The 27,740-nt window shown below is 53.0% G+C and overlaps 2 protein-coding genes across 3 annotated transcripts in view; one reads left to right on the forward strand and one right to left on the reverse strand.

Annotated features, from left to right (window-relative positions):
• Positions 1–6,391, forward strand: part of Aven (apoptosis and caspase activation inhibitor) — a 52,338-nt gene extending 45,947 nt beyond the window's left edge. Inside the window, exons 2-6 of one of the 2 annotated variants that reach the window (XM_070005711.1) lie at positions 1,388–1,458; positions 3,844–3,939; positions 5,111–5,448; positions 5,979–5,983; positions 6,083–6,391. In XM_070005711.1, the coding sequence (XP_069861812.1) occupies positions 1,388–1,458; positions 3,844–3,939; positions 5,111–5,448; positions 5,979–5,983; positions 6,083–6,189 (617 nt within the window). In that variant the 3' untranslated portion in view covers positions 6,190–6,391. The remainder of the gene's footprint in view (positions 1–1,387; positions 1,459–3,843; positions 3,940–5,110; positions 5,449–5,978; positions 5,984–6,082) is intronic. The other variant, XM_070005710.1, reaches the window with a different exon arrangement.
• Positions 6,392–6,487: 96 nt separating this feature from the next.
• Ryr3 (ryanodine receptor 3) overlaps positions 6,488–27,740 on the reverse strand; it is a 348,483-nt gene continuing 327,230 nt past the window's right edge. The window contains exons 88-103 of the mRNA XM_070005709.1: positions 25,901–27,222; positions 24,433–24,491; positions 23,155–23,326; positions 22,215–22,301; positions 20,546–20,743; positions 19,862–19,992; positions 18,267–18,309; positions 17,748–17,875; positions 17,303–17,363; positions 16,582–16,728; positions 14,957–15,091; positions 13,165–13,321; positions 12,198–12,262; positions 11,752–11,852; positions 10,485–10,536; positions 6,488–7,323 (exon numbers count right to left, since the gene is read on the reverse strand). Coding sequence (XP_069861810.1) covers positions 7,228–7,323; positions 10,485–10,536; positions 11,752–11,852; positions 12,198–12,262; positions 13,165–13,321; positions 14,957–15,091; positions 16,582–16,728; positions 17,303–17,363; positions 17,748–17,875; positions 18,267–18,309; positions 19,862–19,992; positions 20,546–20,743; positions 22,215–22,301; positions 23,155–23,326; positions 24,433–24,491; positions 25,901–27,222 — 2,954 coding nt within the window. The 3' untranslated portion in view covers positions 6,488–7,227. The remainder of the gene's footprint in view (positions 7,324–10,484; positions 10,537–11,751; positions 11,853–12,197; positions 12,263–13,164; positions 13,322–14,956; positions 15,092–16,581; positions 16,729–17,302; positions 17,364–17,747; positions 17,876–18,266; positions 18,310–19,861; positions 19,993–20,545; positions 20,744–22,214; positions 22,302–23,154; positions 23,327–24,432; positions 24,492–25,900; positions 27,223–27,740) is intronic.

The raw sequence follows: 27,740 nt of genomic DNA on the forward strand, positions 1-27,740 counted from the left end.
AGCTCACTCACCTTGCTCACCACTGGCACTCTACCACATGAGCCACCTCTCCAGCCCAGCATTTTGCTAGTGAGTTGGAGATAAGAGTCTCAGAGGAGTTGCCATTTAACAAAGCAGTTTATGAATACAGGCATCTTCCTGGTCACCCCTTCCCACATTCTCACCCATCCCTCTACCCACCCTTCCCTCACTCGTAATTCTGTAGGGTACACATTCTCCCCCTCTTCTCTTTGCATTTGTCCACCCCTCTCCCCTTGGCCTCACCCCAGCCCTTTCAGTACCAACCACTGGTGCTAAACTTGGACTTTGTAAGGATTTTCACCATTTGAGTTCTCCCTTGAATCTGCGACATTTCAGTTACTACATATGCATGCACTTGCATACGCCACTCAGTGTATTAGGAGTTTGTAAGCTACATCTGTCTCTCCAGGCTTGACATCCTTCACTCAATTTTTCTCAGGTCTTTCCATTTCTTTACAGATGGTACAATGTCATTCTCTCTAATGGATGACTGAAATTCCACTGTGTCTCCCCTGAGGGCATCTGGGCTGTGGTGGATGGCTCTGCGCTGCACATCTGCCTGGCTGACTCCAAACTGCACCGCTACCTCTCAGCACTCAGCCTCCTGAGTAGACAGGGTTACAGGTGTGAGCCACGGCACCCACCTGGCTCACGCTTGCGTTTGCCCAGGACCTTGTTTTCATTATTATGGCTCTGTAATTTGATGTTAATGTAATCTTTCAAACGTTACTTTTTTCTCAGAATTGTTTCTGTATTCTGGAGCTCTCAAGCTTCCATATTGTTTTTTATTTTTATTTTTCTATTTCTGTGAAGAATGCATTGGGATTCTGCTTTGGATTTTTTTGCTTTCAGTAATACAGCAATTTTTACAATATTAGTTTTCTAGTCCATGGGCATGAGAGGTCTTTCCATCTTCTAGTGTTTTCTTTAATTTCTCCATGTTTCAGAGATTTTTGTGGTAGCAGTCTCTTGTTTTCTTGGTTAAGTGTATTGTGTTTTATTTGCCTTATTTATTGCCCTAAGCGTTCAAGTACTGCCTTGAGTAAGAGTAGGGAGAGTGGACGATGGTGCCCTTTCTCACCCTCGGGAAAATGCTTTCAGTTTTCCCCTTTTTAAAATGACGTCTGCTGTGTAGACTGGTCATGGAAAGCCTTTCTATGTTGAGCTATGTTCCTTCTGTCCCTTTCTCCCTTCTTGTGCTGGTCCTGAGCGGTGAGGTTACAGGCGTGGTCTTCTGTGGGGTGTGTCTCAGAGAGGAGGCGGGGGCGGCAGGCTCCCCACACACAGGACGCGAAAGGGAAATGGGAAGAAACAGTCTTTTCCTGTAGTTTTCACATAAAATTATGCATTTTTGTTCTATTTCTAGGGGACTCCTTCTCACAATTCCGGTTTGCTGAGGAGAAAGAATGGGAAGGTGACACCTCCTGTCCAAAACAGGTAAACAAGTCTGTGTTGAGGGCTGCCCCTGCGAGGCCAGCCCCCCCCCCCCCGTGTGTGTGTGTGTGCGCGCGCGTGTGTGTGTGTGTGTGTGTGTGTGTACTGTACGCATTTTCAGGGAGTGGAAATCGCACAGGCCCGTCAAGCTTGAGTTCTCTCTTATGTCTATGTCTGGTCCTGTGTGTGACTTTCTCATAAGCCAGACTGTGAGATAACAAGGTGATGATGTAGCGAAGTAAATTACTCTGCCATTTGGCTATTTGTGGCCATTCACCTTAGAGGTGACACTTAGCTTTGTTTCCCCCCTGCTTCCTTACAGTTTTGTCCCTCTGCCCCCCAAGCCCATCCTGAGGCTTGAACTCGGGGCCTGGGTGCTGGTCCTGCACTGTTTTTGCTCAGTGGGGCTCTCCTGCTTCAGCCACAGCTCTCCTTCCATGTTGTCTTTGTTTTTGTTTGTTTGTAATTTATTGGAGATGAGTCTAATGGACTTTCCTGCCTGAGCTGACTTTGAACCTTGATCCTCAGATCTCAGCCTCCTGAGTAGCTAGGATGTCAGGCGTGAGCCCCTGGTGCCTGGCTTTAACTTGTAGTTCCACCTGCTCTACAATTAGTAAGATAAAGATACAAACCAAGAACAGCTATTACAGAAGTCTTTCAGCTCTGTGCTCAGGCCTCCCTGGTTCTGTGTTCCTACTGCAGTTCTTCCCCTTTGAAAAGGTACAGTTACTGATGTCCTGTCCTGCGCTCTACAGTTAGAACGCCTGGCAAAGTGTGAGGTGGCCCTCAGCAGCCAGACGGGGGTCTCCCCTCCCCTCCCTGCCCCTCCCTGCTCCACCCCTCCCCTCCCCTCCCTTCCCCGCTGTCCCGCCCCTCCCCTCCCTGCTCCACCCCTCCCCTCCCCTCCCTTCCCCGCTGTCCCGCCCCTCCCCTCCCTGCTCCACCCCTCCCCTCCCCTCCCTTCCCCGCTGTCCCGCCCCTCCCCTCCCTGCTCCACCCCTCCCCTCCCTGCCCCACCCCTCCCCTCTGCCCCTCCCCTCCCTTCCCCGCTGTCCCGCCCCTCCCCTCCCTGCCCCACCCCTCTCTGCCCCTCCTTGCTCTACCCCTCCCTGCTCTGCCCCTCTCCTCTCTGCTCTACCCCTCCCCTCCCTGCCCTGCCCCTCCCCTCTCTGCTCTGCCCTTCCTTGCTCTGCTCCTCCTTGCTCTACCGCTCCCTTCTCTGCCCCTCCCCTCCCCTCTCTGCCCCTCCCCTCCCCACCCCTCCCCGCCCCACCCCGCCCTCCCTCTGCTGGCCGCTCATTTTCTGGGTGCTCAGCTGTCTGGGTGGAGGCTGACTCTCCAAGGAGAGAGGGAGTCCCTGTAAGTGTATTCCAGACCAGGCTGAGCTCCAGAGAGGGTTAAGATGCCTTGAAAGTGTCATCCCAAGACCAACCCAGGACCCTTGGCTCCTGCTAGCTTGTTTCATTAGATAGAGGCTTTTAAATGAACAAGACAGAGACAGTGCCTGCTTCATGCCTAAAAACGCTGTGTTCAACGCAGAGGCCCGGCCTGGAGCCTGTCATGGACTTCCTCCATGCCTTGTTAGGGTGGGGCCTCAAACTTGTGATCTTTCTGCCTCAGTCTCACAGATGCTGGATCACAAGAATGTGCTACTCTGCAGGCTCATGCATTCTTTTTTTAAAAAATACTTAACCTTTTTCAGATGTTTCCTTTTTCTAGGAGGAAGGACTGTTTTGGTGCTGGGGCTTCGGTGTAGCCCCAGCGGTTTGAGCTGGTCTTGCACCAAGCGTCTGGGAGACCCCTGGTCGGAGCCTGGCCCACTGCCCACACAGGGTGTCTCTTCAGAGGCCGCCGAGCCCATTTTTGAGCGGCTTGCTTCTCTAAGGGACCAGGACACTACACAGAGGTGTCGGGGGCTGGGGGCCTTTGAACTACTTTCTGAAGTCGTTTTTGAGGTCCAGCGGGAGAGGAGTCCAGGCACTTTTTCTGTCCTGACCCCAATGTGCCGCTGCCAGACGGACTCTCCCGACTCTGGCTGGGGGAGAGCGCGGCCACTCCGGCCCCTCCCAGGCGGCCCTCAGCCCCACCCCTGCCAGCGCCAGCCATCTGCAGCCTCGGCTCACCGGGAATGGCAGTGCCCTGCAGTTTGCAGCCTTGACATGAAGCTGATCCCCTGCCCAGCTCTGAGAGTGGGCACCGTGCGTCCAGAGGGCAGTTTTGGTTTTGCCAATCTTAATGTGGAAAGAGAAATTATAGCTCAATCGGTGTGATTTACCATCAGACTTACTTCCAGCCAAAGTGACTTATTTACCTGCTGTCTTTCATATTCTTTTATTCCCCAAAGGTCATAATTAATCATCTGCTGTTTTCTTTTCTACATACATATAGAATTCAGCACTTTATGTGGATAGTGAGTCACTGGTTCGGGCCCTTCAAGAACTGCCCCTCTCACTCCGTCTCAACGTTGCTGCCGAGCTGGTCCAGGTAAACGGCCCCTCTCCCAGGTGTCTGCAGCCCAGCCTGAAGCCCAAGGGAGGGGAGCGAGTCCGCCTGGGCATTCCGTCCAGTAAAGCTGAGCATTCTGTATTCAGGCATCATCTTCTCAACTTCAGAGAACAGAGTAAATTTTGGAAGTGGCTCTTTTATATTTTATGTGAGACATTTTACAGAATCAAATGCAATAGAATTGGAGTACAAAGTCTGGGTATTAATTTGCTCACAATCCTTATGTGCAAGTGTGTGCACGGGTGCCAGGCAGTGGAGGAGGGAGGCGTCAGCCGGTCCCGTGAGCGGTGCGGCAGCCTGCCCTGGGGCACGAGGGTGAAGACCTGGGTTTTACCAGCTGTTTCGCAGGGTGCTGGAGGGAGGGTAGTCACAGAGAATCCTCCCTCTTCTTCCCAGTGTGCATCTCTGATTGCTAAGCAAGATTCCAGACACCCACCATGGACTGGTTAAATGCTCTGGGATTAGGTAGAGCACCACACCCCAGTTTTGTCCAGTTCACATCTGTAAACCCTTGAGGTCTGTCCAGGGTGCTGGGAAGTAAAGACGGGTTGGTGGCTCCAGAAGAGATGGATGGTTTTTCTGCACTTACCCCACACGAGGCCTCCTCTAGAAAGGCTGTCCTCCTTTCCACAGAAAGGGAAGATGTAGCGTGCTTATAACCATGCGTCAGCCCCCGGAAGAGGCCCTCACAGCTCCAAAAGACAACCTGTCCTCATGTCTAATGCTGTAGTTTTACCCATTTCTGCGTTTTCAAAAAGTGAAATCGGGTGGTTTGCTTTCGTGTCTGGCATTATGTAATCCAATAGTATGGCCGCATCATCTTTTCTTCTTGGGGAATTTTATACTTACCTGAATGCTTTCAAAGGCAATGAACAGGTCTACTCTGCTCATTTCTTTGTGGCACCTTCTACGATGCCCATGTCTCCTGACAGATTCAGTAGACCTGTGGCATGGTGGGTGTTGAGGCCAGTGACAGGAAGACACCCCAGTGTTTGTGAGGGCCCCGGGCATCTCCCTGGGAGGCTGTTTGAGAACCAGTGTCTAGATTCAGCTTCCCACCCCTCAAAGCTAGGCGGCTCCCTGGACCTCCCTGTTTATGCCACTGTATCACGATTCCATTTGAAACCCGATTCTTACACGTCTCTTTCAGGCTACGGTTCCTTTCGAGCTTCCTCAAGTGAAACCAAAGAGGAAGGACGATGGCAAGGGAGCAGGGATGCAATTACGGGGCTCGCTCTCTGAGCTGAGGGCCTCTGCTGCTGGCGGTCCCAGGCCCCTGGGCAAAGAAGGCCCCCAGCTGGGCCCCTCGGGGGCATCGCAGAGCCCTGCTTCGCTGCCACAGCCAGCAGCAGGCTGCCTGGAAGAGGAGCTAGACCTGCTGCTCAGTTTAGATGCGCCAGTCAGCGCAGGAGGGAGCATCCCGCTGGGCCAGACCTTGCAGGACCTGAGATCTGAGGAAGGGGAGGAGGCCCGGAAGGAGACAGGTAGGTCTCATTCCCCCCCCACCCCCCCACTGCCTTCGTGGTTCTGACATGCCATCCGTCTGCACACCCCTGTCTGGGTCTGGCATCAGTCCAGTGCTCATGTCTCTGCTCCCGTGAGCTGACCTTCCTGACTGTCCTGCTCACTGGACAGCCTGCTACCTGCCCAACTGCAGTATTCAACCTGGAGCTGAAGGTTGTACTTCTGCCATAAGAAGCCTTTGAGATACTTGCAGCCCTTTGTTTTTCAGCAGATGACCTTTTAATCCACCAAGCAGGCTGTACACCAGCTGCTTGTGCTGCTTTCTTGGTATAACAGACAACATTACTACGTGCATGCTCTGTGAATCGGTGGGCCACAGGCAATCACCACAGCTAACGCAAAGGTTAATGATGCCCCAGGACCACTGCAAGAGTAGAAAGAACAGGGAGCTGTTGGTCTTTCCACAGGAAGCTTCAGGAAAGAAGAGCCACCCTCTGCCGCACTTCGTGTTTTGTCTGGCTGTTACCCGTGTCACTTGAGGGTTACAGTGATAGAGAAAGTAATTGCTAATGCTGGGGACTGGGGAGCATCAGCTCTCAGTGTTGGGACTAATGTGAGGTTGCTCACAAGGACGGCTTTCATCCCCTGCTTCCTGCAGAGCCATCTGTGACTGGAGAAAAGAACGCAGCCTCTGAGCAGGCAGCTACACCGAAAAACATTACTGAGGAAGAGCTGGAAGACTGGCTGGACAGCATGATCTCCTGAGGGATCAAGACGCAAGCTTCTGCGGCCTTCCATGTAAGCGAGGCACAGGCTGCCCCTCAGGACGAGGCGGAGGAGTGAGTGTGAGGCGTGCTGCTTTGTTTTCAGGCCGGATGTCCCTGCATAGCCAGTGCTGCTTACTGAGGGATCGCACACAAAAAACAGGCATGAATGTGGCCACAATAAACACCCTCTGGTTTGTGGACCTTGTTCTTTGTGCCTCCTGTCCCCATGCCCGCGGTCACCGGAAATGGTGCACAGGAGGCTGCTATGAGTGGTACGTATGACTTTATTGTAGTGGGCACTTCACTTTGAGGAGATTCCACTACTTACAGGGACCATAAAGCACTACTCAATTTTGGCATAAGATTGAGAGTTGTCTGAATTTTCAGTACAGTATTTTTCTTCTAATAACAGCAGTTCAATAAGCTGTTACTGAAAAGAAAATGTATGAATAACCTTCAAGTACAGTTTCATAAAGTAAGAGAGATCATCACGACTATTCAGTGGAACTGTCCTTCTAGAACACAAACATAAAAAACTTGCATAGCTGTATCTAAAGAGGTTTTAAGGCACTTATCGATATTTCACTGTCGACAAAGTGTGGGTTTTCTATTGAACTGCGTAAAAACACTGTTAAGCTGGTTTTGGATACAGTCCCTGGCAAGTACCTTGGGAAAAACTGGACTGTCATTCCCACGGTCTTTTGTAGGTAACTATGGGCGACTTCGGCATGAGAGTTCAATGTTCTGCAGTCAAGACTTCCTCTGGCCCTTTCCTCCACACTGCAGTCCTAACAGACTAATCTCACGAGAACTGAAAACCTTGAAGGCCTTCAGGTAGCAATCGCTCACATTTTCCTTCAGCGCCTCGACAGGTTATTGCACACAGGCTATGTCTTTTGCACCATCATGGATTGTGAACACACACGTTGTTGTGAGGCTGGAAGGGTCACACGTGGTTGCGCTGGGCAGCGGTGCGGGGAGGGTTCCATTTTCCTGGAGGGGCTGTGCCGTGCCGCCGTGCCGCCTTCATCCCCGTCTACGCAAGCTGGTCTTCGTATTGCTTACGAAAGCAGTCGCCAGCTGGGAAGAAGTCCCAGCACCTCTCCTGGTACATCTTCCACACGTACGACTCCTGAAAACAGTTTGAGCACAGCCGGTAAGCTAGCCAGCTTGTTTTTGCTGGATGTGGCTCTGCTTAGGAAGGAAAGAGAGGTGACCTTTTGTATGGAGGCCACCACGCATTTTCTACTGTCCTCCTCACTCCCAGTCACTCCTCTCCCCCACTTACCTCAGCCTTTGCCTTTCCTCTCACTAATCTCCCCCCACACACTCCTTCCCTCTCCCGCGTCGCCACTTTAGACTCTCTGCTCTCCCCGCCTCCTACCTGCCTTCCTCTTTACAACTTCCTGTGTTCACTACCCTCTCCTTTCTCTACGTCTTTAATCTCCCCTTGTTAATGTCCTCTCGACTTTCCCTCCTCCCTGTCCTCTTTATAGTCTGTCCTCTTTACCTTTTCCTTCTCCTCTGTCTCCTACCATTCCTCACCTCTCCAGCTCCTGCTTTCCCAATTTCCTCTCCTCACCAGCTCCATCATCTCCTACCACGCCATTCTGTCTCTCTTCACCTTCCCTCTCCTCTCCCACACCTTGCCATTCCCTCCCTTTCCACTTCACAGTCTCCTTCCTCTTCTCTCGCAGCCTCCTCTGCTCTCCTCAGCCCTTTCCTTCTCCTCAGGCTGTCTCCCTCGGTGGTGTGTGTTCACCTCCCCTCGTCTCCCCTGCTGCTGCCACGCAACCCCGCCCCCCCTCAAACTCCACTGTCCTGTCTCCTCTGAGTCTGCCGCTCCTCCATCTGCTGTCAACTTCCGTTCCTTCTGCACAGTCGCCTCCCTCCACCCTTTCCTCTTGCCTCACCTCTCTTGTCTTTTTCCTCTTTGCATTCTCCCATATTCTCTCCTCCAGTCCTATGTGGTCTGTGTCTACTGCGCCCGCTCTCCACTCCCTTCTCTCCTCACCCCTTCCCTCTGCAGTGTCTGATCTTCCCCATACCACCTCTGCCTCACCTCCCGTCTACTCTTTTGGACAATCTTCTTCTCCTCATCCTTCTCTCCTTACCCGCTTCAATCTCTCAACACTCATGTTCCTCCACTCTCTACCCTCTTTCTTCTTCTCTGTCTTCTCTCCTCATTCCTCTCTTCACCTTCTCCTGTTCCTCATCTCCCCTCAGCTCTCTTCAATATTTCCTCCAGTCGTACCTCTCCCGTTCTGCTGTTCCCTCCCTCCTTCCTCTGCACAATCCCCAGTCCAATATGTTCTCTCTGCTCTCCTTGCTCTCTCCTCTAGACACCCGCCTTCCTTGTCCCTTACTCCTCCCTCGTCTCCCTCTGCTGAGGCTCTCTTCTGCCTTACTCGTCCCTTGTCCTTCATCTCCCTCTGCTGAGGCTCTCTTCTTCTTTACTCGTCCCTTGTCCTTCATCTCCCTCTGCTGAGGCTATCTTCTGCCTTACTCGTCCCTCCTCTCCCTCTTCCCCCTCTGCTGAGGCTCTCTTCTCCCTTACTCCTCCCTCCTCTCCCTCTGCTGAGGCTCTCTTCTCCCTTACTTGTCCCTCGTCTCCCTCTGCTAAGGCTCTCTTCTCCCTTACTCGTCCCTCGTCTCCCTCTGCTAAGGCTCTCTTCTCCCTTACTCGTCCCTCGTCTCCCTCTGCTGAGGCTCTCTTCTCCCTCCCTCCTCCTTCGTCTCCCTCTGCTGAGGCTCTCTTCTCCCTTACTCGTCCCTCGTCTCCCTCTGCTGAGGCTCTCTTCTCCCTTACTCCTCCCTCGTCCTTCGTCTCCCTCTGCTAAGGCTGTCTTCTCCCTTACTCCTCCCTCGTCCTTCGTCTCCCTCTGCTAAGGCTCTCTTCTCCCTTACTCCTCCCTCCTCTCTTGTCTCCCTCTGCCGAGGCTCTCTTCTCTCTTACTCCTCCCTCGTCTCCCTCTGCTGAGGCTCTCTTCTCCCTTACTCCTCCCTCGTCTCCCTCTGCTGAGGCTCTCTTCTCCCTTACTCGTCCCTTGTCCTTCATCTCCCTCTGCTGAGGCTCTCTTCTCCCTTACTCCTCCCTTGTCCTTCATCTCCCTCTGCTGAGGCTCTCTTCTTCCTTACTCGTCCCTTGTCCTTCATCTCCCTCTGCTGAGGCTCTCTTCTCCCTTACTGCTCCCTCGTCTCCCTCTGCTGAGGCTCTCTTCTCCCTTACTCGTCCCTCATCCCTCGTCTCCCTCTGCTGAGGCTCTCTTCTCCCTTACTCCTCCCTCGTCCCTCGTCTCCCTCTGCTAAGGCTCTCTTCTCCCTTACTCCTCCCTCGTCTCCCTCTGCTAAGGCTCTCTTCTCCCTTACTCCTCCCTCGTCTCCCTCTGCTAAGGCTCTCTTCTCCCTTACTCCTCCCTCGTCTCCCTCTGCTGAGGCTCTCTTCTCCCTTACTCGTCCCTCGTCCTTTGTCTCCCTCTGCTAAGGCTCTCTTCTCCCTTACTCCTCCCTCCTCTCTCGTCTCCCTCTGCTAAGGCTCTCTTCTCCCTTACTCCTCACTCCTCTCTGGTCTTCCTCTGCTAAGGCTCTCTTCTCCCTTACTCGACCCTCGTCTCCCTCTGCTGAGGCTCTCTCCTCCCTTACTCCTCCCTCCTCTCCCTCTGCTAAGGCTCTCTTCTCCCTTACTCCTCCCTCGTCTCCCTCTGCTGAGGCTCTCTTCTCCCTTACTTGTCCCTCGTTTCCCTCTGCTGAGGCTCTCTTCTCCCTTACCCGTCCCTCATCCCTCATCTCCCTCTGCTGAGGCTCTCTTCTCCCTTACTCCTCCCTTGTCCATCGTCTCCCTCTGCTAAGGCTCTCTTCTCCCTTACTCCTCCCTTATCCATCCCTCGCCTCCCTCTGCTAAGGCTCTCTTCTCCCTTAATCGTGCCTTGTCTCCCTCTGCTGAGGCTCTCTTCTCCCTTACTCCTCCCTTTTCCATCGTCTCCCTCTGCTAAGGCTCTCTTCTCCTAATCCCAACTCTGCCTCTCTCCTTCTTTTCAACTGTATAGTGTCCTCTCCCCTTCACCTTCTCTGTCCCCTCTTCCTTTATTCTTTACAATTTGCTCTCTTCCCCATCCTCTCTTCCTTCCCAGTCCTCTTGTCAGTCTACAGCTCCCTTCTCTGACTCCCTCCCTCCTCTCCCCTTCCATTCTCTTTCCTCTAGGTGTTATGTGCACTGCTTAGTTTCAAGACTGAACAACCACAGAATGTAACACATGTCTGTGTTTTGCAGTTAAGGCATTTTTTTTTCCTTACCTGACCCGTGTGCTCTGTTTCATCCTTATTAATTAAATACATCAGAAAGAACCTGGAACAAAGAGGAAAAAATAGTACTAGATACTTCTCAGATGAACTGAAACAAAGTTCAAAAACCTTAGGATACCCTTAAGAACAGGGGAGCATTTCTACCAGATGAACTGAAACAAAGTTCAAAAACCTTAGGATACCCTTAAGAACAGGGGAGCATTTCTACTAGATGTGTCTATTTCAAAACCAGAGTCTGGCTGTGGGTAGACCAGACCGACACTTCTTGGAATGAACAGTAAGTCAAAAAAGTAGAGAGCTTTTAATCTCATTAAGTCACTCTTATTCTTCCAGAAATAGAACATTTTGTTTTGGAGGACAGGGAAGTGAAGGTGTGGTTTTGTGGGAGTCTGCCTGTGACACAGGTGTACCGGGGGCCACGTTCACAGCTCACACTGCACAGACTCAGAGACTGCTTCCTGAGGAGGTGGTGGTGTGCCCTTCAGGGGAGGACTGCGTGGCCAGGAAGAGACAGCCGGGGCTCTCCAGGCCCACCACGGCTCTACGTATGTTAGTCTCCTCCTCTAGTTCAAGAATGAGAAAGAAGGCAGGACCCGAATCTTGGTCATATTTGTCCTAAGTCAGCAGAACATGGATTCCTCTCCTGGCCTGCCTTTTACATAATCACCGGGAAGGTCAAGTGAGAGTCACGGGGTTCTGTCACAAGCTGGCCGCTAAGGGAGGTCCCAACCCAGAGGACGGGCGCCCAAGCACTGGCACACGACACACCGTCCCTCCTGAGGGCCGGCGGCTGCTCCCTGGACTGACGAGAAGTAATGGTGGTGAACACTCCTGGCTTAAGAGAATGTTGCAGACACCGTGGGAAGCGGTCTGAATCTAGCAGAAACGCCCAGCCTGGCCCCTTTTCTTCATGGCACCAACTTAATACGAAAGAGCAGAGCATATACCCACATATCCTGTAAATTCCATAACAGGACAGGCTCAGAAAACTTCCTGCACAAATGCTTTCCCCTAAAAAGACGAAATATTTGCTGTTTATCTACCAGCGGCCACACTGCTGCTTCAACAACGCAGTGTGAAAATACATCCAGAAATATCCCCGGATGGTAGCTAGGACCCTGCTCCGGCAGGAGGTGGTCTGAGGCCAGTTCAGCAGCACTCGGGCAGACCCTTGTCATGGCCACATGGGTCACAGAGCTGAAAGAGGAGGGGAAGACTCCACCCAGACCCCCCCCCCTTTGGTAACCAGAACACTCACAAGTAGTTGGCTAGGTTGTGCTCTTGTAATGTGTGTGTTTCAAAACCATGAGGAGTCGTATCAAAGTAGTCATTGCCAATGCCACAGATGAAACATTTAGTCTATGAAAAATGAGAAGTAGGAAAGGAATCAGCCATACCAGCGCGGCAGGAGGGAAAGGGTGCCGGTCTATGCACTAGGGGTGACAAGTGTCTTCCTCTTGAATCAGTCACTCATTCCAGGGCCACCTCACTCCCGGCCTTGGGAGGGCACCGGAAGGAGGCAGCGGCCGAGCGGGCCTGAGCCGGTGCAGGGCAGCGGGACCCAACCCCCGTCAGGAAAGGCGAGGTGACATGCACAGAAAGCAAAGACTGCTGTAGTTTTCTAGCTGGTGTCCTGTTTGTAGCCATGTGTACTCTTTAGGAAATCCAGATAGCCGTGGTATTAGACTGAGCAGGGAACTTTACCTCCATGTCTTCGCGAACTTGTTCCTGCTGGTCTCTCAGCTCTCCAAATGCGTCGATGATGAGGCCTGAGATCGCAAGCACAGATAAAGCACCGTAATGGGCTCAGTGGTCCCTGGGTAGAGGAACTGCCTGACTGGCCACTGTAAAGCGGAATTAGGTAAGCACAAAGAGCCTCTGAGCCAGGCACCAATGGCTCACGCCTGTCATCCCAGCTACTCAGGCGACTGAGAGCTGAGGTTCACGGTTCAAAGCCAGCCTGGGCAGGAAAGTCCGTGAGACTCTTATCTCCAGTGATCCACCAGAAAACTGGAAGTGGTGCTGTGACTCAAGCAGCAGAGCGCTCGCCTTGAGCTAAGGGACAGCGCCCAGGCCCAGAGGTCAAGCCCCAAAACTGACCAAAAAAAAAAAAAATGGGGGGGGGTTGTATCCTCTAGTACTGACTCCTGACTCGGCTCCTCCTGCTCACTCCAGTGCATGACTGGCCTCCACTCAGCCCCCCTCCTGTGCTGCTCAGCTGTTTGTCATCAGTCTCTGTGATACATAGGCTCTTCCTCATCTCCTGACCCCTCAAGCTTCCCTGTGCCCAGGCTCTTCCTCCTGGTTTTTACTTCTTAGCCCTCAACACCCTCCTGTCCTCTGGGCATCTCAACCCAAGGTGACTGCGTCAAAGCTCATCATCTGTCTCCATTTCCTGGCCTCTCCCACAAACATTAGAAAACACGTCACATTCTCCTATTCTCCCCACTGCCCGGGAGACCAAGGCGGGAAGGGCTCCGAGGCCCGCGAGGTGGAAGGAAGCGGCCGTGGGGGTTCTCAGGCTGCCCGAACCCGTGTCTGGGTCCACGTGGCTTTGTGCAACAGTAGATGCTCAATAAATGTTTTCCAAATTAGCGAGTAAGTGATCTCACAAACTTGTTTGTGAAACAGGCCACAGACACAGAAGAGCGTACTTAATTGGCAGCCATACCTTGAATGATGGCCAGCAAGATGACAATGACAAAGAAGAAAAAGGTAATGTCGAAGATAATGCGGTACATTTCATAAGGGTCGCCAGCGGGGTCTTCGATTTCATCGCCGATGCCGCCCCCTGCTCGCACTCCCACGTACATGTGGAAAAGGTAACACTGGGGGAAAAACACAGCGAGTGAGGGGCACGTGTGTGCAGCACCACGGTCAGACTCTCCAGTGGCTCTGGGGCTCTGACCCCGGAGCCCGGGCCTGCGGGGACAGCAGTGTCCACATCAATCGCTGACCTCTGCTTCTCTGCTTAGTTTGAGGTCTACGAAGACAGGAAGATTATGGTTAAAAATTGTTCATCGTAGGTATCTGGTCATTAAGAGCGCGTTAGGCCTAGCGGAGATGGCATGTGCCAGACCCTGCCTTTACTAATTCCAAGAGTGCTGGCCTGCTTTTCAGGCTGTGCTGTAAACTGAGGCAGGGCTCTGTCCACTCATGCATTCCCTGTGTACACGGCAGGGCTTCCACTCAGGCTCCTGAGGAGCATCCAGAATGCTCCCACGTCTGAGATCCCTCAGTGCCGACACCACACTGCCACACGGATGCAGTCACAGAGCAGTGAGTGGACTGGCAGTGCTGCGGAAGATCGCGGGCAGATCGTGTACCGAAAGGGGATCGTGTCAGACTCCTCTCGTTCCCAAGAAGCCTCGTCAGGCCCTCGAAGCCATTCCAACTCAGAAACCTCGTCAGGCCCGCGAAGCCATTCCAACTCGGAAACCTCATCAGGCCCGCGAAGCCATTCCAACTCGGAAACCTTGTCAGGCCCTCGAAGCCATTTCAACTCGGAAACCTCGTCAGGCCCTCGAAGCCATTTCAACTCAGAAACCTCGTCAGGCCTGCGAAGCCATTCCAACTCAGAAACCTCGTCAGGCCCGTGAAGCCATTCCAACTCAGAAACCTCGTCAGGCCCGCGAAGCCATTCCAACTCGGAAACAGTGGGATTCAAAATAATGGGGACAGTGCACCTAGCACACGTTCTCCAGCAGTGGCCAGTGCCGGCTTGGGGCTCAGGGTCAGCAGTGGCCAGTGCCGGCTTGGGGCTCAGGGTCAGCAGGAGGGCACTGCCTTCTTGCCTAGTGGCAGGGCTGCGGGGAAGCCTGAAGCCAGGCCCCGGTCATTCCTGGCCTACCTCCTCCTGAGGTCAGGTCCTGATAGAGTTGAGGGGTGCTGCTGCAGGGCGCCCTGGGGCCTGACCGCACCCGCCCAGCTCCACTCCCTGAGGCCTGGCTGCAGCCCTGTGTGCTCTGAGAGAACCCACTGGCTGGCTGAAGTGAATCAGGTGAATCAAAGCTACACTTGTATGAAAATGTAGTTGGGCCTCATGACAGATGACCTGTGCTTCCTTCCCTCCCAGCCTCCACATTAACCCACAGAAATCCTGTCTTGCTGCTCTCTCTGGTGGACATGGTTGGGGCTGTGTGTCTCCCTGCTCTCTCTGGTGGACGTGGTCGGGGCTGTGTGTCTCCCTGCTCTCTCTGGTGGATGGGGCTGTGTGTCTCCTGGCTCTCTGGTGGACGTGGTCGGGGCTGTGTGTCTCCCTGCTCTCTCTGGTGGATGTGGATGGGGCTGTGTGTCTCCCGGCTCTCTCTGGTGGATGTGGTTGGGGCTGTGTGTCTCCTGGCTCTCTGGTGGACGTGGTCGGGGCTGTGTGTCTCCCGGCTCTCTCTGGTGGACATGGTCGGGCTGTGTGTCTCCCGGCTCTCTCTGGTGGACGTGGTCGGGGCTGGCAGTGGCTGACTCACCGTCATCATGTCGTCACACTTCATGTCGGGCTCATCATCATCCTCACTTTTGTTGTAGAACTTGCGGAAGAAGTTGAAAGCCACCACAGTGTAGAGATAAACCACCACAGCCAGGAGGCCCACTGTAAGAACCAGCTGTGCGTGGGGCAGAGGTAAAGAAAGGGTGTGTGTTAACCTCCAAAGGCTCACAGGGGTCTCCACACAGAGCAGGGGAAGGGGAAGGGAGGGACGAGGGAGTCGCTGCAGGTGAGGGAGGGAGGCTGCAGGCTGAACTTCCTTCTTCCTGCAGTTCATAGGCCGATCCCTAACCAGTAACCCACGGACAGTACAGAGCCAGAGCTTTACAGGCTGTATTTCTCCTCTTTGGGGTGGGGAGATGGAACCCGGGGCCTGTGCATGCTGGGGAAGAGCACTCTGCCCAGAGCCACATGCCCAGCCTGGGTTAGAGCCTTTTGGAGGGCTGGCATCGTGTCCAGGCCCCGCGGACAAACTCCATGCAGAGGCGTCTGGGCCTCTGGATCACAGGCTCGGCATCTGCACGAGGTGCGCGCGGGTCTGCACATGTGGCCTGCTGAGGCAGGCGGTCAACAGCACGAAAATGAGAAGGTGCTGGGCTCACTGCTGGGAAGAGCAGCGTCTGGGGTGAATCGCTCCTCAAACCCTGGGGGCAGAGCTCATGGCAGTGGCTTGGGAAAGAAGAGCTAAGGGCTGAGGGCAGCCTGTGCTGTGCGGCCGGGGCACGGCCTCTCTGAGCCTCAGTTTCCTCCTCTGAACGCCTTACAGGGGAGTGGTGAGACTGGCATGAGCTTGGTGCGTCTGTGTCCTTCTTCCCCTCCCACCAAAGGCCTAGAGCGGTGAGGGAACATGCCTCAGTGTAATTAACCGTGCCTAATGAGAAATGAAGTGGTAAGCAGCTTGAGTTCGTAGACTAGCTCGTAGATGGTTTTAATATGGCCGAGGCCATTGCTACCTCCAGCTCACCACTTGTGATACATACTTACTGTATGTGGTTTTTACACTATGGATACATTACGTGTAGTAACTATGTATCTCCACCCAGTTGTTTTTCCTGCAGCATTCCTTACATTCAGAGCCTTATACAATCACTGGACTTTTTCACTCAAAGCTGGTGCTCTACCACTGTCACTTCTGGCTTTTGGTTAGTTACCTGGAGATGAGAATCTCCTAGACTTTTCTGCTGGGCTGTCTAAGAAATGAGATCCTCAGATCTCAGCCTCTTCCTGAGTAGCTAGGATGACCGGCGTGCCACCAGTGTCCTGCTTTATTAGTTGTCAGGGACATGTGTCAGGATGACCTGGGAACCTTCTAAGCATACCCTTCCACTCCCTGACTGCCAGCAGTTCAGAGCCATGGGGTAAGCGCAGTCTGACTGGCTCTCCACTTCCCTCCTCCCCTAGCTCACCTGAATGTGAAGGTCTGAATTTAGGTTTTAGGCCTCTTACATCACAACTCTAGTTATATCTGGAACCAGTGACAAGTTTGTAGAAACAGTTGCTCTTGGTTCAAGTGTTGGTACACTACAGTGTACCAGTTCCCGACATCCACTAGCGTGTGCTACCTCTCATTTCCTACAATTCTGTTCCCAGCCAACGTCAGCCCGGTACCTGTTTGCCATTGTGAGTTACAGATGAAAGGATTGTCCTTAATGTCTTGAAGCCCATGGCAATATCTAGCAGATGAGCAGCGAAGAAGAAGTTGTTGTAGTGGCCCAGGACCGACATGGTTGTATACCAGGCAAGGTACAGAAAGGACTAGAAATGGAAGAGAGTTAGCAACATTGTAGACACTCGTGCGTAGGATGTGCTCACTTGCCGTCATTCCTCATTTGAGGGGATGGAGGTGCTGAGGCGCTGGGAGCCACCCAAGGCCTGCTGCCACGGGAAGAGTGCTTCCCGGCTGGGCCGCTAGCCTGCCACGGGAAGAGTGCTCCCCAGCTGGGCCGCTAAGCCTGCCACGGGAAGAGTGCTTCCCGGCTGGGCCGCTAGCCTGCCATGGGAAGAGTGCTTCCCCGGCTGGGCCGCTAGCCTGCCACAGGAAGAGTGCTCCCTGGCTGGGCCGCTAGCCTGCCACGGGAAGAGTGCTCCCCAGCTGGGCTGCTAGCCTGCACCCTGGGCTTTCCCGGCTGGGCCGCTAGCCTGCACCCTGGGCTTCCCTGGCTGGGCTGCTAGCCTGCACCCTGGGCCCCCAAGGAAGTCTGTCTTCAGGGGGAAGGGCTCCATGCACCCTGCGGCTCAGCCGAGCCCCTGGGCATCCTCAACGCTTGTCCCCTATGACAACCCCAAACCTCAGAGAAAAGAATCTTGTCTTTCCAAGTACAGTACTTACATTGTCAGTAAAAACGACCCCCAATTTCCAGATGTGGTACTTCATGTCAATGGAACTTAGCCTAAAGAGGAACAAACAACGTCGTAACTTATAAAGGTCAAGATTTTGTTGTGCTTAATTAGAGAGATATTAAATTTCTCTCTCAGGCTTAATAACCTAAATACAGCTCTGAACCTTATCAAGTTATTCAGGTACTCCAGAGAGACAGAGTGGTTGAGTCACACATTTGGAAATGTTAGTCTCTCTCAGCTCTTTTGAGCATAAAAACTGGCCTTCAAATTCTTAAAAGCCTTCCTCTCCTTGCCCAGGACCTGGGCAAGACATTGGTGTCAGAACAGAGCCTGAGAATTCAGACACACTTGCAGCTTTTCCCTGCAGGTGGAGAGGAATGGAAACATGATGGCCCTAAGTTAGCCACATGGGACCTGTCTCCTAAGCTGTATACCATGAGACCAAAGATGCTGCCTCTGCTGTGGCCTCCTCCACTGGGCTGAAGTCCAGGGCGTTTTTGTCCAGACCCAGGAGTTCAGCAATTCGCTCTGCTCCATAGAGGTCTCCATACTTGTTGATCACCTAGAGCAAAGAGACAACAGGGTGGGCTGGGGCCACCTGCCACAGCTTCCCAACACTGGGACGCTGCTGCCCCTGGGCTTTGTGGGAGACGGGGCGGCGGGGGGGGGGGGGGGGGCGGTTAACACATGCTACAGAAGACAGAAAATAACCCGGAGAAAAATGAAGTGATGAGGGCAAGTATGTAAAAACCTTTTAAAGCTGGTCTCTTTTTGGAGGAGAGGAAAAGTTTAATGCTCAGGAGAGGGAGGGCTAAGGCAAAGTGTTCCAAGACAGGAGAGTATGAGAAAGGGCTGGACACTGACGTGTTCTGTGACCTCTCACGGCACATCACATGTGCTTGTGCATGGAGAACTCAAGCATGCATTACAGCTCCTGTGACTGTGGAATTTACCTTTCTCTTCACAAACTTGTCCCAGTAGTTATTAGGGAAAGATCTGCAAAGGGAAAAAAAGAATTGCTTCTTCATTCTGAACATCAAGGCAACACAGCAAGAAACCAACCAACTCGAGCGTCTGTCCTCTCCGAAGGGCTCCCAGCCTGAGGTTCAGGCTTCACACTCTGCCTGGGAAGCCAACATTTGCTCAGAACCAGGCATTGTGATGGCAGACAGTCAGAAACCCTCTCCAAGTCTCTCTTCCTGGCCTGCCAGGCACACTGCTGAAGTCCAGTATGTTTCATTTTTTAAATTGCTTTACAGACATTGGTGTTTCATGCATGGAAACAATATTCAGATCATCGCACACTCCCTTCCGTCGCCTTCTCCTGTCCCCTCCCTAACCTCAAGTCTAATTTGTTTTTAGGTCGAGGCTCCTCATATGAGAGGAAATAGGCAATGTTTCTCTGAGTCTGGCTTATTTCACTTACTATGATTTAACATTTTTTCTGTAAATAACACAACTTAATTCCTGCCTGTATCATGTGTTTCTTAGACTGTACCCTGCCCCAGTGTGCACCAGACAAAATCCAGGAGCTGCGCACATTACTTACAGCGAGTCTTTTTTTTTTTTTGGTTGGTTGTGGGGTTTGAACTCTGGGCCTGGGCGCTGTCCCTCAGCTCTTCAGCTCAAGTCTAGCGCTCTACCACTTGAGCCACAGTGTCACTCCTGGTTTTCTGATGGTTAATTGGAGATTCTTGTCTCACAGATGTTCCTGCCCAGGCTGGCTTTGAACCACGGCCCTCAGATATCAGCCTCCTGGGTAGCTAGGATTGTGCCTTACATTTAGGATTTAAAAACAAGTCAAGCCAAGCCTCCTCTGTCACACTGAGCTCTTTTCTCTTTTCTTACTCAAGTGAGAGGTCCACAGCATTCGCCTCAGACTCGGTCATGCTTTGTCCTAAGCGTAAGCTTCTAGCTACAGAGATGCTGAAGAACACTGACTGCAGCACTGCAGGAGGCCCCTTCGGGGCAGCCTCTTACCCTGAGCTCAGTACGTGGTGTTCCTGTCCCCTGACTAGAGCTGGGGTCAAACCCCCTTGAAGACAGAACACATACAGTATGTTCTTTGTGAGGCAGGTACGCCAGGACGTGAGCTTTTTGAGAGCCCTTTAAAAGTTGCAGCACTGACCAGGTCCTGTCAGCTTCCAGAGCTGCCCTCAACTGCCTCTCAGTATCATGCGGGGCCGAAGGCCGCTTGCTTAAGGAAAAGACTTCAGAGAAGGGCGTCACGGGACTCTTGTGATGCAGAGGGCTCTGGAGAAGCTGCTCGGCTGAATGTCTAGATTTGGCTAAGTGACGTCCTAGAAACACTCCATATAACTCAGGCACGGAGACCTAGTTTAGATAATGCCACCTGGACTCTGGTACGAACCAAATATGCTCAGTATCTTGATCATGGTAGAGTATGGCCCTATTTTAAACCTCTAGCACATGTACAGAGCATATCGTAGTTTGAGAGGTAGTAGGCTGCTATACTGGAAAGGCCAGGGAGGGCAGGCTGGACACAGAGGAAGGCTTTTCTTGTTCCGGGGCCCTGGGCAGCACTTACGGCGTGTTGACCACCAGGCGGTCCCACTGGCCCTTGATGTCATCCTCCGACGGCTGCTCAGTGATGTACAGGCCGTCAAACTCCAGCTTCCGGGCAATCTCCTTCTCCCTTTTGAATACCACCAAAGGCACCTTCACGTGGGGAGACAGCAGTCACTCAGAGAGTGGGAGAATTATTGATACCCAACTTGACCGGCAGGCCAACAGCGTGTATGGACGGGGTTGTGACCTCCCAGATGGCCTCAGACACAGCAGAACTGCCTACAGGGGCCCATGTGTTCCACAGAATCAGACAAAATGAGCGTTCTTGAAAGCACTAGGTTTGGGTGATGTGTTCCACAATGATAAATTGGCTTTTATACATAGGGGGGGCTTCTCATCTTGAATGGTTGTAAGAAATTCTAATATTTCAAAGATCAGAGAAGAATCTCAAATAGCTTCATCTCTCATCCTGCCCGATGACAGTAATGCCATCCGTCCAACAAGAGATGTCTGAATGGGGACGTGTGCAGGAGGAGTCTCACACCTGCATCTGGCCGATTCTGGCTCGAGGCTCGGCTGGTGCCCAGGTAATGCCAGAGCCATGACACCGCAAGTCTGAACTCGAGAACAAGGGGCTGGCTAAGCTAAAGAAGACACTTTGCTCTCCAGGACTCAGACTGGTTCAGAGCACAAGGCCGCTCACCTTCAGGCAGTAATATCCCACCACACAGACGAGGGAGATGACGGTGTGGACCACGGCCAGAGCTCCCAGGGCCGGCGCCATGTAGCCGGTACTCTCCTGCAGGACAAAGAACACCACGGCTTCTTCCTCGTCCTCCTCATTAAAGGAATTCCACAGGTTCGCCACGTCCTCTGTCTCTTCTAAAGGTTCTTCAGTGACCTGATCCAAGACACACACACTTCAGAACAGCACAAGGAGCCGCGGCCCACTGAGTATACATCACGCAAATACTAGCAACACGTTGAGTGAGACCTTCCATTTGTCTTCTCTGGACAACAGAAAACCATCGTTTCATCAAGTGGAAGGTTGGTGTGGGTAAGAATGCTTTATAAAAATTAGATTGTTGGTTTAAGTAGGGAAGGAAAGAGATCAGATACAGAAAAGCCAGTGACAAGTTATGTCGAGTCTACTCTTTGGTAGCATATAGTGTACAAAACAATGGGTTTCATGATGTCCTTTTTCTTTTGAAGCAGGTCTTGCCTTATAACTTGGGCTAGGCTTGAACTCAGAAGCCTCCGTTGTCAGCTGGTATTACAAACGTGTGCCACACCTGGCTTCTCTGTGACATTTTCATGTGGGTGCACAATATACTTTGATCATGTTCACTGCCTCACACCTAAGACCTTTACCTCATTCCAAAGAGAAGAGGGAGAGAATGCAATGAAAAATTCAATGCATGGCCGGGCGCTGGTGGCTCACGCCTGTAATCCTAGCTACTCAGGAGGCTGAGATCTGAGGATCATGGTTCAAAGCCAGCCCGGGCAGGAGAGACCGTGAGACTCCTATCTCCAATAAACCACCAGAAAACCGGAAGTGGCGCTGTAGCTCAAGTGGTAGAGCGCTTGCCTTGAGCTGAGGGACAGCGCCCAGGCCCAGAGTTCAAGCCCCACGACCGACAAAAAAAAAAAAAGAAAAATTCAATGCATGTCCTTCAAAATTAAGAGGGAGGGAAGGATGGGTGCGAATGTTGAAAGGGGTGCATTGAACTCATAAACTGTTTTGTTAAATGCCAACTACTTAAATAAAAATAAACAATTATTACATCCCTATAGAATGCAAGATTCATTTGCCAATGTTCAAAGCCTTTATCTTCGCAATGCCTGTTAATTTTCTTCATAATAGTTCACATATATAGAAGTGGCGCTGTGGCTCAAGTGGTAGAGTGCTGGCCTTGAACTGAAGAGCTGAGGGACAGCGCCCAGGCCCAGAGTTCAAGCCCCATGACCAACAAAAAAAAAAAAAAAGGAAAATAGTTCACATGTATGAGCTCACTATAATGACTCTCAGGAAGAGAGCTGCATTTGCAATACAGTTCCTAATGTAGGGCCTAGCACATAGGTTCACAATAAATATTTGAAGACTGAATTCTGTAACAACTCAAGCTTCTGCTGTTGAAGTATTATCTAACTTGCCTCCCTTGCCAGCCATAGCTAGAGGTTGTATACTTGTTATGCCTTCGAACATCACTGTCTCGGGCAATATTAAACATTACTGTCGAATGCCTTAGACACTACCTTCCGTATTAGAATTTTGGCTGTAATTAAGAGCATAAGTTCTGTTAACGTGTTTCCCATAAATAACAGGCTTGGCAGACAGCCACATTGCAAGCAACCCCTGAGTGCAGTATCACCTTATAGAAAAGCAGGATGAAGTTGATAGCGAAGGCCACAAACAGAGCAAGGAGCCTCAGGTTGTAGAAATTCCTGGCCAGATAATGCTGCAAAGGAAAGGAGGGCAGAGAGAGGCTGGGGGGAGAAATGGAGCATCTCTCCCTGTGGTCGGAGCTCTGCTCTGGTTAGATTACCCCGGGACCTGCCCTTCCACGCCCCTCCAAGGCAGACACAAACGCAGGGAGCAAGGGACCAGAAACGGTGATTTTTAAATACTGCTTAGAACTCTGCCCCTGCCCAGGACTGTCCCTAAAGGAACCAGATGCCCAAACACAGCGCCACCATGCAAGCAACTGTGTGGTACTTTTTCATGATCGCTCTGCTTGGAAGAACGCTTGGAAATTGTGAGCACTCTAGATCCACAAAAGCTCTCCACATCCCTTCCCCCGGCACTGCCGAAAGCAGCCGACCCATCCCTTTGTAGGTTACAGCCCCACGTTGGAGCCACCTGAGAACGGGAGCGGCTGCTGGGGAAGGTTCCAGTCTCCCAAAAAGGTGCCAGGGAAGGGGTCCTGGCCAGAGGAGCAGGTATGAAGGTTTGGCTCGTGCACAGCACTGCTTTGAGCACCAGTGTGGGAACAGCCCAACCTCAGGGGCTTCTGTGTCTCGAGTGACCAGGCTGCTTCTGGACTTTTGGACCAGGGCCTGCTGAGGCCTCCCCCACCCCGCCCACCCCCGGCGTTCCCCACAATCACACGTGGGGGCTGGTTAGAAGGAGGTGTGTCCACTGCCCTGGAAGGGACACAGTGGGACTGTGGGCAGAGGGGCAGGGCTGCAGGAGGAGCAGGCAGATGGGAGAGAAGACACTGAAGGAGGAAGATGACCAACCAACAACAGACACCAGCAGCCAGCCCTCAGGTCTGCCCAGGCCACGTGGGGAGGGGCTGGGCGGGCGCTCACCAGCAGTTTGGTCTGGTAGGTGTCCAGGCCTTTAAGGAAGTTGGCCATGAAGGCCTCAGGCTTCTCCGCCTTGTGGCCTCGCCGGTGCTGCTTCCTCTTGGTGACAGCTGTCCACAGGACCTCAGCCTGGCCCTCCTCTTTGGCTTCGTCCTCCTTTTCTCGGTCTTCCATGCTGTGGGGACAAGAAACCCACTCAGAAGGAGAGGAAAGTGGTAGGAAGTGAAGCAGGAGGCGCTTGGTCCCCAAGGGCGGAGACCACAGCGGCCCGACTCTGGTGTAAACTTCAGGACAGCTGTTGTGTTTGATGGCCGGTGCTGACCTGCGAGTTTGTACTCCGCCTCTGAAACTGGGCTTAACAAGTTTTCTCTTCCTCTTCAGAAATGTTGTGCCTTTTCTCATCTTGAGAGTTGGCAATAGCATCTACTCTTCTAAATTGTGGCAGGAATTAAATGAGATATTGTACGGGCCTGATATATGATGAGTATTCAATACAGAGTAGATATTACCAGTGTTATCTAAAACTGCTCACTATTCCTTTTTTGGGTGGGACTGGGGTTTGAACGGAAGAGCTGTGTCGTTTGTAGACAGATGCTCTGCCGCCAGAGCCACATCCTCACCCCTTTTTGTTTTAGTTACTTTTGGGATAGGGTCTTGCGTTTTCTGGGCTAGCGTGGGCCACAGTCTCGGTATTTAAACCTCTCCCGTGGCTGGGTGGGCAAGCGTGTCTCCTGTGTCTGGATTATCGGTGGCAATGTGATTTTTCTTTTTGCTCAGGCTGGCCTTGAGCTATGATGCCTGACTCCTGACTCCTGCGTAGCTGGATGGCATGCCTGGGCCACAACACAGGGCCTACCCGCTTGATGACTCATTTGTCCCAACAGTGAACATACTGCTTGGGATTATAGAGTTATAACTTCACATGCTTCATATACTGCTGGGATTATAAAGTTAGTAATTCAACGTGGGGCCCTAGTGGCTCACACCTGTAACCCTTAGCCACTCAGAAAACAAGCATGGTGGTTCAAGGCCAGCTCAGGCAGGGAAGACACTATCTTAAAACCAATCAGAAAAGAAGGCTGGAGGCATGCCTCACGTGGTGGAGAAGCAGCCTCGTGAGCACTAGTTTCAGGGTCTAGGAACCCCACCCCAAAATGTTAAGATACACGGAATGTGTGCATCACAGAACTGAGGGGAAACACGTCTGCCCAGGGCTTGCAGCGTCTGCTGCTCTTACTAACAACAGTGAAGCTTTCTGGTTGCCAGGCCACACGCACTTACTCCGCCTTCTCAGACTCCACATTAACGTCTGCTGCCTGTGCCGCTCTCACCGCCGCCGCCTGGACAGAAACAACAGTCAGGGCGTCAGCACCAGTGTGGTCTGCAGCGGGCCACGCTGCCGCCCGCGGTCCTCATGGCCGCTAGGCCCAGCTCCCTTGCTCTTGGCGCTCCGGCCTCTCAGGACCGCAGGTCTGAGGGTCCTGCCGCGCATCAGGCCGTCTGGACATGCCATGACAAAGCTCTCACACTGGAGAAACCCAACGGTTCCATTATTCTACATAAGCAGGAAACGTGGGCTCAGACCATGAGAGAGTCCTGTCCGAGGCCTGTGGCCCTGTGGGGTGAGAGACCTGGCACAGACACACACAGAGCCGTTTTCACTGACAGCTCCAGCCTTGTCTTCAGTCCTCTGGCCAACAGCCCTGCACTCAAGAATGAAGCCTGCACTCCCTACAGGATCCCGGCCTTCTCTCCATCTTCAGCTCTTAGTACTTAATTGCTTTCAAGTAGGCCTTCCTGGGACATTCTAAGTCCTTTGTACAGCAGGGCCTTTGCGCTGGTCACTTCCTCTACCTGGAGCGTCACAGCGGGCTCCCCTGTGCCTGTCACCCTTCAGGGTTTGGCTTTCCAAGAACAACGTGGCTGTCTGTCTGCAGGGAGCCACGTCCACCACAGCGGCTTGATCACTTATCATGGTGGCACTGGCCTTTTCCCACTGGGGGTTCAGAGCAAAACCACAGCTCCCCGGCACTGGGAGTCCCTGGATGGGTCTCTACCTGTACCAGGCTGACTAAACCGGGGGCTCCACCAGGGTAGCCAGTAGGACAAATGAATCAATATGGAAGGGATGTCTGGGGTTCTCCCTCCGTACCAGGTGGAGTTCTTTCCTGTCTGCCTCTCTTACCTGGCACCTCTCCTTCCTAGCATACTGACCTAACGGAGAATGGAAATGGAATGAACAAAGGTGGTCTTGGGCTCTAATTTCTCCCTGCTTCTCTACTTTCTTGGCTGCGAGAATGACACAAATGCTACAAGAGAGGAAACCACTCAGATCCTCCGACACACAACAGGTGTCCATGGCTGCTTATTCACTTTGTCTGGCTGACCAGCGCCACGGATCCAGGGAGCCACACAAGGTCAGCAAAACCTTCAAGAACATCGTCTCCCAGAAACATCTCTTGCATCGCACTCGGCTTCTGGCGCATTCAGTTCACAGCATCAACCCATGCGTCTTGAGAGCTACCTTCTAATGAAAGACTGGAGCAGGCTGGTCATGCTGGCGCTCTCCCGGGTAAACCGGAGGAGCCCCTAATGAGAACCCCTGAGGAACCCAGAGCTGGGTGAGGATCAGGCGTTGACAGCGGGCCTGCGTCTGGTCAGTGTGGCTAAGGCTCCCTCTGCGACCCGGCGACAGCCCCGTGGCCAAGGCTCCCTCTGTGACCCGGCGACAGTCCCATGCCACGCTCACCTGGGCTCTCCGCTTCCTCCGCACGGTGCTCTCCAGCGTAGGCGGCTCGGCCTTGCCGATGACTTCAGACAGGTCACCTAAGCCCACTGCGGGCCCTTCTTTGTTTGGGTGGAGTCCAAAGAGGTCTGGCATGAGGTCTGCGTCCCCCTTCCCGCCCTTCACTGCGTGGCCCGGCTCGGCAGCAGCGGCACGCAGCTCGCCCGCGTCGGCCCGCTCGGCCTCAGTGGTGTCGTCATGGATGCCAAACTGGGTCGGGTCGGGCATGTCTCCCAGGATCTTGGTCACTCGGATGTTCCTCGCGCCTTCCACCAGGCCCCCTCCGAACACCGTGCTCCAGAGGGCCTGAGCGAGGCCCGCCAGGAGGGCGAGGAGCCCGCGGAGCAGCCCCAGGCACAGCGTGGAGGCCAGGCCCAGGCAGGCCTGCGCCAGCTCCCGGGCCGCCATCTTCCTCACGCTCCGGCACTGCCTCCGCAGGTTCCTCAGGGTGGCCCTCCTCAGCAGGGCGGCCGCGCTTCTCTTGGCCGCAGCACAGGCCACGGCAAACGCCGAGGCACACTCCAGGGACCCGTCCTCCTCCTCCTGACCCTCCGTGCCTAATGCACAGGAAGACTCTTCATCTTTCCCCTCCTCCTCCTCTTCCGGCCTGTCGGCTGAGTCGGACTCAGAGATCTGAGAGGCTAGCTGCATCTCAAAGATTGTGTCCTCACAGAAGCTCACAAACAGCTCCATCTTTTCTTGCTCCCCTCCTTCATTGACGACGTCAAAGATGAACTGCCGCTTGGATTCCTTCACTTGAGGCTTCTCCCACTGAGTCCGGCTGGACTCGCTGATCTCGAAATACACGCGCTCGATTTTCTTGGCCCCTCCCATGATCTCGATGCGCCCCAGGTAGGGCTCGAAGTATTTCAGCACACTTTCTGCGGGGTCGAGCAAGCACTTGAGGCGAGGGTCATTGGGCATGTGTTCAGACAGATTGGTCAGCAGCACTGCCACGTTGAACCCGATGTCCTTGGCCGGCTCATGGAACCGGTCCACAAAGTCAACGTAATTAAACAGGTCATTCTCATCAGCTTCTGCACATGAGAGGAGAAAGTCAATCTCGGACTGTGCGTACTGCTTTTGCCCTTCCATGGCCTTCTGGAATTCTCTTTTGGAGATAATCCCTTTCCCGTCTGGGTCGTATTCTTTGAAGGCGTCTGAGCTGGTTAAGTCCTTAAGTTTCAAGAACATGTCAAAGAATTTCAGGATCATTTCTACGTTGGTAGATGATTCTACCAGGGTGTCAACCATCTGCTTGCCAATGGTTCCATTTACCACATTCCCTGTGAGACAGGTTCAAAAAGATACACAAACACACAAATAAACCCAAGCTGTTGTGGACCTGGCTGGGTAGCTATTTTCAGAGGCCTATGTGCCAAATTAGTCAGCTGTGTCCTGACCATGAGGATTTGGAAATAGGGAGGGTGGAGGGGTAGGCCCTAAGTCTAGGCACCAGGAGCCCAGGGAGAAGAGACGGAGGGGGAGAGGGCCACCCTTGGGCCTTGATGCTGGCCGGGGGGGGGTGATTTCATCGTGAGATCACTGGGGACACCGCGGGACTCCTAGGAAGCGCCCACCTACACGGCTGCATACACAGTGGCAGCCAGAGGTGTCAGAAGCAACGGGGAGAAGGGGGCGGGGAGGAGCAAGGCTTGGAGATTTTCCCCAGTTCATTCTGGCTTTCCCACGGATACAAAATGAATTGGTTTCAGGCTTTGTCCATCAGACCACGTGCCCTTCACTCAGTATTTTTCCTTTCAAAACTTTGGCATTTTAACCAAGGTGGTATGGCATCTACCAC

Source organism: Dipodomys merriami, unplaced genomic scaffold (genome assembly GCF_024711535.1).
Source record: "Dipodomys merriami isolate MVZ:Mamm:240054 unplaced genomic scaffold, mDipMer1.0.p SCAF_69, whole genome shotgun sequence".
Classification (NCBI taxonomy): Eukaryota; Metazoa; Chordata; class Mammalia; order Rodentia; family Heteromyidae; genus Dipodomys; species Dipodomys merriami.